Raw genomic sequence first — 8,910 nt, 5'->3', positions numbered from 1 at the left:
TTTGAGATGGTCAATCTCAGTCCAGTATGCAATCTGCTTCAAAATCATTGTTGTTTAGGGCATATACGACAGAGGCCTTGTTCATATTAAAAATCCCAGTTTAGGATTGCCACCACATTTTAAGTTCCCTTAAATGAACATGACTGACATGCACTTGAGGCATCCACCACCCACTACGTGATCATTCATTTACTATATTTTAACAAATATGTTTTCAGACTAAAGCACCAGGATCTGGTCCAGTGTCTTCTAATGCTAGTTTAATGATACACCATTAGAGCCATGATTCTGTGATCTATGGCCTCAATATTCGTGTATATTTCTCTGTGTGAATGTCTTTGTGCTTTTACAGATGTGAACACCTTAGTACTCTGTTTTGAAAAGACCGCTTGACCATGCTTCCATATGTGTGAAATAAACCTGCCATGACATTCTAAGCTTTCTTTTGTATATGTTTATCACTGCTTACTTGCTTGAGTCATAGAAGCACTAAAAATCTAATTTATTGAGTTAGTCATCACAGATGTCACATCACAGCTGAGCTTGCAGCCAAGACTTCATGTTTCAGAAACTGTCAATTAAAGATCTTTAATTCACTTTGCCATTGCACAGATTTGGAATTCACGTCAGTGACCTGAATGGGGAGCATCAAGCGATGTGTGCAAGAGGCCTACTGCAAGGGTTGACAGTTCCAGAGAGGAACTCTATTCTGTTTTATGACAACTACAGTATATGCCTCCACTGTGGACACTGCTCCAAAGTAAATCAACAAAAAACAATCAAATTTGCAAGTTATTTGCAATACAGTTATCATTCTCCCAAATAGTTCCCTGTGCAAAAATGACTACCAAGGACAATGACATGACAGTTTGGCAGTGACTACCAATGATATAGATATTGCATGATCATAAGATTACAAGGGATCTTCCTTGGAAAATAAGAAAACATAGTCAATGTTTCCTTATTTTCACCTTTTTCATTACAGTTAATGCTTCTCTTTATAATTTGTGCCAATCACGAGAATGTGCTTTGCACTACACCCCGAACTTCCTGTGTTTAAACACGTTTTCAGAGATACCATTGATGTCCTGATGTCTTGCATCTGAGAGAATCCTGACATAAATATTTAAAGGTGTTGTCACAATACATATTCATCATAGATCAGCTATTTTAGCCACACAGATGCTGTGTTTCACATAGCAAACTGATGCATAAAAGTAAATAAGGTGAGGGTGTGAGAGAGTGGGTAGAAGCGAGAGTGAAAGCAAGAGAGAACTTATACCAACATTAATTAAATATCACAACAGGAACTGCAAGCAAACAAAACATGTCAATATAACAAAATTAACGAATAACACACATACATTAATCCAAAACATAACATTATCAGAAATGAAACACTGCACTAGTGGAAATGAACAAAAATGTACAGCACACATTTTTGTGTGACAGAAGAGTACTTCAGGTTAAAAAGGCTAACTACATACTGATTTACTAAATGCTATATATATATCAAAATATCCAACTTTACCTGACAGCCTGACACATTTGTCTTAAGGAATCTTTTAATGAAGATCTGGTGACAGAGGCCAGGTAATTTTCTGTTAAAAGGCCAGGTAATTTTCCTAGCCCTTGCTGTTCTTTAGAAATGTGTAGTTCTCACAAAATTATAATGTATTTTTAGTGTATTGCATAGAAAAGTTCTGTCCAATAAATAATATGCATCCTAAGTTACTCGAGGCCAATTAGGCGCATGGAAGAGATCGCGCATGAGTGATAGACTAATAGCAAGGTGTCAGGCTGCGCAGTGCACTGTCACTGGTTAGCTAAACCACAGGGCGGAGTTGACGAAACACTCTCATGGGTTTCTCAAGGGAAAAAAACCGCGTGCGTCAGTTTAGTGAGTGTGGACAACCGTAGAGTAGGCAACGCTGTGACAAACAGACAATACTGACAGAAAGCTGGGGAGCCTAGAATTATTAAAGGAATGACGAGTCGCACTTCAGCAAGACACGAAGTGTAAGTTTGGATATACAATGGGTTCTCTGGAGAGACTGAATGAGTGCGCGCAATTGGGGAAGTTACCCCAACACGAAATGCAACGGATACGTATGTAAAGTGACTTTTTAAATGCGGTGTTTTAAAAATTAATGCAGGTTACAACTAGGTAAAGATGAACACCACCACTTCTGAGAAGCCGAAGGACCCCACAATTCCGGTCATCATGTTCATATTTGGTGTGGTTGGTAATGTGATTGCCATTGTAGTGCTCCGAAAGTCGCGTAAAGAACAGAAGGAAACCACTTTCTACACGTTGGTGTGTGGGCTGGCAGTAACAGACCTGTTAGGTACACTTCTTGCGAGCCCTGTCACTATAGCTACTTATGTCAATGGAAGGTGGCCTGGGGGCGATTCACTCTGTCAATATTTCGGCTTTATTCTACTGTTTTTCTCGCTGGCTGGACTAAGTTTCATCTGCGTTATGTCAATTGAGAGGTACTTGGCGATAAATCATGCATACTTCTACAGTCATTACGTGGATCAGAAACTTGCAGGCGTAACCCTCGCGGGAATCTATGTTTCCAATGTACTGTTCTGTGCGCTTCCGAGCATAGGACTCGGCCATGTCAAGCTCCAGTTCCCGCATACCTGGTGTTTCATCGACTGGCGGACTAACAACAGCATACACGCAGCCTTCTCTTACGCCTACGCTGGTGTCAGCTCTGCGCTCATCTTGGTTACCGTCGTCTGCAATGTGCTGGTGTGTGGAGCTCTAATAATGATGCACAAACGCTTCGTACGTAGGACATCTCTTGGCACTGACCAGGGACGCATCACGGACCTCCGTCGCAGGCGGAGTTTTAGTCGCATGGCTGGCGCTGAGATCCAAATGGTTATTTTACTCATAGCTACATCGGCAGTAGTACTCATCTGCTCCATTCCATTAGTGGTAAGATTTGGTCGATTTTACGATTCGGAAATTACCGACTTGTCTTATCTATCCATCTAAACGGAAACTGTATCAATTAAAAGTAAGGCGCAAATCATTTGAACAAGTTTGTTTAACTGCCAGTAGATGGCTCGATTCAGTTATTGTTGCTGATATTGTATACATGAAACATTTAAAGATAAGGTGCCTTTTGAATCGTTAGTTGAGGGCACACATAATGAGTTACTGCAGCTAAGTCTCCCGTCTATGCCTTCCAATTTATTTATTTATAATATTTATATTACTTATATAGACTAAAAAATGAATCATACTATGAAAGATTGCTCGCACATAAACAAACATCAGAATAAAAGTGCTTTACTTTGATCACTTATGATAAATAAGACATTCTGTATGAATGTGCATAGGGCAGACTGACTGGTTTTTATCCAAGGCAGTTTTTTTATCGTTTGCAATACAGATGTGAAGGGGAAAATAAATAAATAAATAAAAAAACTATATATCTATATATACACACTCACACACACACACACACACACACACACACACACACACACACAGAAATTCATGTTTAATATGATTTTGAGTTTATAATGGTCAATTTAAAATACGTGCAGGCATTCTTCTTGCTGTTGGATTCTACATTAGCATATATGAAATTATGTATTGATGTGTGACAGTGTGTAGTAGTAAAACTAATAAGGTAATATATAGTATTATTTATAACTATGTGGGGATTATAAGATTACAGCTTTTATTAGTATCCTGCAGAAATCTCACAAGACAAGCATTAGATCAGTGGAGAATTTTGTACATAGCTTCAAAGTTTCTAAGACAAAAAAAATCTGCCATGCACATTCTGCCTCACATCTTACATACATAACTGCAGAATCAATGACAAGGCTAAAACTAACTGGAAGACCAAAAGGAAAGGTAAATCTGAAGCTATAACCTTAAAAATACTCTAAATATGTCATGTCTGTCTTTCTTTGGTAGGTGCGGGTATTTGTGAACCAGCTATATCTTCACCCTGACACTGAGCAGGTGTTAGAGCAGAATCCAGACCTCCAGGCCATCCGGATTGCCTCAGTCAATGCGATCCTGGACCCATGGATATACATTCTGTTGAGAAAAACAGTCCTGCAAAAGCTTCTGGAGAAGGTTAAGTGTCTGTTCTGTCGTATTGGTGGGTGGGGCCCTGGGCCGAGCCCTGGCGAGTTTCGCTGCAGTGGAGGACCACAAATGTCCCCCATCGTTTCTCGTGATTCACCATCACTTGTGTCACGAGAGCTGAGAGACATGGTCAGCACCTCTCAGACATACCTATACCCATCTGACTCAGTGGAGGGTCCCAGATTCAGCATATGCTTGGTGGAGAGCAGGACATATCTATCTCCCACAGAACAAGCATTTCTGCAAGCCAAGCGGGGATTAGACCACAAAAACAGTCAAAGCTCTACTGAGGAAATGAAAGAGGGAGATGTGAATGTGCAATCACAAGAGACAGGTATCCTAGTGCCCTCCCACAAAAGTGGACCACGACAGGGTTGCAAGCAGCAAACACTTCAGGTCACATTCACAGATGAGATATTAAATTTACAAGAACGATGCATATGAGATATTATGCATGCAGGACTATACATGGTTGACAACAATACAGAAATAAAACTGCAGGAGAGGAATTAAAAAAAATGAAATGTTCAAAAAATCATGAGTCATGGAGGATGTCCAATAAGCTAAATTGACAGCAAACACTAAATTATATTGATGAGCCAGCCTGTAATAGAGTGGGAGAGGTTACTTTGGTAAGAAAGAAAACATGGAAGAAAGCTACATACTTGTGAATGAAAAAGCAAAAGTTGTAAAAGTGAAGTAATGCTTTTGAAAGGAAACAGAGCTAAAAAGAGAGTGAGAGGTTTTCACTTTGGTAAAACAAATGTTTTGCTAAAACAAAAGATGATGAATGTGCATACTTAGTCTTGTATATATGTATGATAGAGAGATAAACTTTAATAATGATGGCGTCATAAACATGTGACATAACGTCTAAGTACAGTCTAATATTGAACTGGGTGATTTAGTGCAGTTCTAGCTACATGAGACAGCACTGCAACCCAGGGGATTGCCAAACCACAGAAAACGTTCCTCTGGAGTTCAGCAAGGGTCAGCTTGCTAGTCATATATATAGCATTATTGGCAGCTCATGTAATGTTGAATGCTTTGCACCAGAACACACCTTATAAGAATTCCTTATAAGAAGTCAGTGTAAACCCTATAACTGGACTGAGAAAGTCAACTGCCCCACAGATCCATGGAGGTTACAGATTAGCGGGTGTATTACTTGCATAAGGGAGCACAAGACAAGGGACTGAAATCAAGATTGCTTGATTTCTCAGATTGCCCTGGTCCTGTACACATTTTGGATATAAACCTGATGTTTGCCCTGCATTTAGATCAAACAAATAGCAAAGTGCGTGAGGGTTGCTATTTTCCCATAATTAACACTCTGAAGTCTTTACTTGAAAGTGTAGAACCACTGACTTGAACATACAGCACTTCACCACACATAACTATGTAGTAGACATTTTCCTTTGTTAATTTAAATCACATAAACCAATTATGTTTATATTTCATAGAAGCCTCAATACACAAATGGATTTTGAACATTTGTTGAAAGTACCACTATTTTTTTCTTTTGTATATCCTGTTTTTTGGTCACCCCTTTTCCCTCTCATATCTAATCCATAACCATCAGTATCCCCTATCACACAACTACTGCCAACAAGGGAGGGTAAGACACATACAACCAGTCACATCTTTTCAAGCTTCAGCTCATGCAATGTTAGGGGGATGCAACACACTCAGAGGACACCGCTACCCTGCCCTTTCTGATGCATGAGCTCATCTCACAGACACCCGTGATTAGCCAGTCCCATGTAAATGACGGTATGTGGCCACCCCTCCCTCCCAGTTTGATCTGTTGGGCTCCCAGCTACAGATGGCTGTGGCAACACCAGAGCTTGAACACCCAATGCCACAATGACAGGGCAAACACTTTTCTGTTGTATCACTTAAGAGTTTGTTTAATGTTTATTGAAATAAGGATCCATTGGCCTACAGATAAAGTATGATTATCATAACCAGGCCCAGATCTGTTAAATGAGGACTAGATGTCATCTCTGTGTCTTAATATAGCAACACATTACACAGTATAAGCGCAAATGTCATAAGCAGCAGATTATTAAAAGCTTTTTAAATTTGTCTTAATGATGAAATGTGTATTCCATGCATAAGGCGATATGTAAGAGAGATTGCAAAGTCATGAGATGGTGTTTCTTCCACTTTTTAATTTTCTGAACCATTAAAATACATCTTGTTAATGTCAGCTGTTGTTTCCAAGATGCCTTTGGCATCTTGGAGAATCCTGTTTGTATGTACTTGTTATATGAAAATGTGAATGACATCCCACTGAAATTTATAATACAGGGGTTTTGTTGCATCTTCTCTGTGAGAAGGTCTAGGTTGTTATACCCATGCCAAAGTCTTACATAGCAAACTTTAGTTTCTGAAGGCATAATTTGAGCTGTACAAATGTTTTGTATGTAAATGCGAATGTGTGTAAAATTAAACTTTAATATGAGCATCACTTTTTCAGTGCTTTAAATGCATTACCTACAACAAATGATTCCAACCAGTTTACTTCCTCCTGTGTAAATATGTTCAATTCTTTTCTCACCAGTCCTAGTCAAATGGGATTAAAAATACAGGGCAGCATTAAAAATGATTCCCCCTGAGAAATGAAAATGAAATAGTAGCAGATTGAAATAGTATTTAACCTTGGATATTGCAAAAATGCTGAAATAAAACACAACATACACTTCTAACAGATCTAACAAAGTCACACAGATCTGTCTCAGCTGTGTCATAGGACCCAAAGGGCATGTACAGGATAAAAGGAGTCATAAGTAATATAAAGCAATTAAATATGAGCTGCACCTTCTAATAATAATGTAAAAATAATCACTTTCATAAATATTGTTTGCTACTTTTTGGTAGTAAAAATGATTTGTTGTTCCTTTAAGTGAACTTGTTCTAATAATCTGACTCCCTAGGAAAGTTTACTCTAATTACTGCCACCCCCTACTAACATGGACTGGTCTATAATCATTCAGCAATGTCATGGCATCTGTTAGGACAAGAAAACACTTCCATGGCAACAGTTAAACCAATGTTCTTATCTGCAGAGGGAACGCTATTAAAAGGCTTTTTAGCTAGCAGGCAACACATAACTTTTTATGGTGAAAGCAGTAGATATTTGCTTAACCCATGTAAAAACCAAGTGCATTTAATTATAACATGCCTCAATACATCATCTTACAAGTGTCAGAAGTTGTGTACTCTGTGGTAACCTAACAGAAGTGATCAAAGCTGGTATCTGCCATAATTTCATACTAAGGCAGAATCAAAACAAATCAAGCTAGGCTCAAATAATTTTTTTTACTCATGTATTTTAAGATGAGGGGCATACATAAAATATCCTGTATGTAAATATAAAATACACTATGTGCACAAATATAAAGCAAGAGAGTATTTTCACCATATCATCATTTTTATGCATATTTTTCAACTCCAAGCTGTATAAACTTGAATGCTTCTTGGATTTATGCATAACAGGTGATGTGTATTTGTGTAAAGAGGAAGGGTGTGGCCTAAGGAAATTAAGGTGTGCATAATTATTAGGCAGCTTCTTTTCCTTAGGGAAAATGGGCCAAAAAAGATTGAAAGGAAGGGTGGATATATTGGAGATTTTTTTTAAATGTCAGAAATGTTTATTTGTAAATTGAGTCATTTGTTTATTATTCTTACTTTAACAGATAAAAATAAATAAGTGAGATGGGAAATCTTCTATTTTTCATTTAGTTGCCCAATAATTACGCAGACATAGAAAGCCAAAACCTCACTTTTACTTGCTTGAATATTCAGGTTTGAGGTTTAACATTTTTGGATTGACACAACTTGCCTAATAATTGTTCACATGGTGTATTGCCCCCAACTCAGTGAGGAAAAAAAAATCATACATCTAGAACCAAACCAAAGATGATTCTTGTGTGTGAGCAGATATGCCCACAGTAGGTTTTCTGTAATTCTATTAGATATCAAGCGGAAATCTGTTAAACTCCCTTACAGTATGAATCATGTTTGGTACACATAAGCGTTGCCACCTGCAATCCTAAGTTATCATCAGTGAAATGTTGCCCCACTGCATCACAATATAGCTCTAAATGATGATTAATAAAACAAAATAGATGCTCCTCATTCATTCTGAATAAGGAACAATTAGTGCAGATCAACAGGAGACAGAGGACTGCTGGTGGCTTGCAGCAGGCCCTGCAGGTGCTACATTAAGGCTATTAGATTTATGAAGCCTCTGGCTGTAATATTGCAGACATTAGGGTTGCTGAAGAATAACAACTTTTGTAAATGAAGCATCACACTGGACTAGCAGGGTAGATTCAGGATGTATTCCAACAAATATAAGGGGGAAATAATTATCACCTATGTAAATAATTTGCATTAGAACACATCCACTCGCACATTCACAGTGCATATTTGTAAAGTGTATACAAACTGCAACATAATATGGCCCAAAGTTCTGAGCTTGCTCCAAAGACCCCTTCTTTTTTCATTAACATATTAATATTTATTAAAGAAAACATTTTAAACAAATATTTTTGTTGTTACAAATGCATAAATCATTGTTACTGGTAGTACTTTTTGACAATCTGTTGAAAAGGTTTCCTACTGTGTGACATGTTTAATGTTTTTTCTGTTGAAAAATCCTCCCAGCACCAAACTTCAACTAAACTAGTGAATTTTGAGACTCACGCTATTCATAATGATCATAAATTGTGGAGTTGGCTTTTAGGTATAATTTATTTTTATGTAGAAGACGTAAATGT

At 37.9% G+C, this 8,910-nt stretch overlaps 1 protein-coding gene across 1 annotated transcript; it reads left to right on the top strand.

Annotated features, from left to right (window-relative positions):
* The first annotated feature begins 1,299 nt into the window (after window positions 1–1,299).
* ptger4b (prostaglandin E receptor 4 (subtype EP4) b) lies at window positions 1,300–6,596 on the top strand. The gene is made up of 2 exons (XM_027007955.3): window positions 1,300–2,950; window positions 3,947–6,596. The coding sequence occupies exons 1-2, from the start codon at window positions 2,174–2,176 to the stop codon at window positions 4,565–4,567; spliced, it is 1,398 nt and encodes a 465-aa protein (XP_026863756.2). The 5' UTR covers window positions 1,300–2,173; the 3' UTR covers window positions 4,568–6,596.
* The last annotated feature ends 2,314 nt before the right edge of the window (window positions 6,597–8,910 follow it).

This window comes from Electrophorus electricus, chromosome 1 (assembly GCF_041902795.1).
Source record: "Electrophorus electricus isolate QZ-2024a chromosome 1, ASM4190279v1, whole genome shotgun sequence".
NCBI classification, from domain to species: domain Eukaryota; kingdom Metazoa; phylum Chordata; class Actinopteri; order Gymnotiformes; family Gymnotidae; genus Electrophorus; species Electrophorus electricus.
This window is presented reverse-complemented; position numbering and strand designations above follow the sequence as displayed.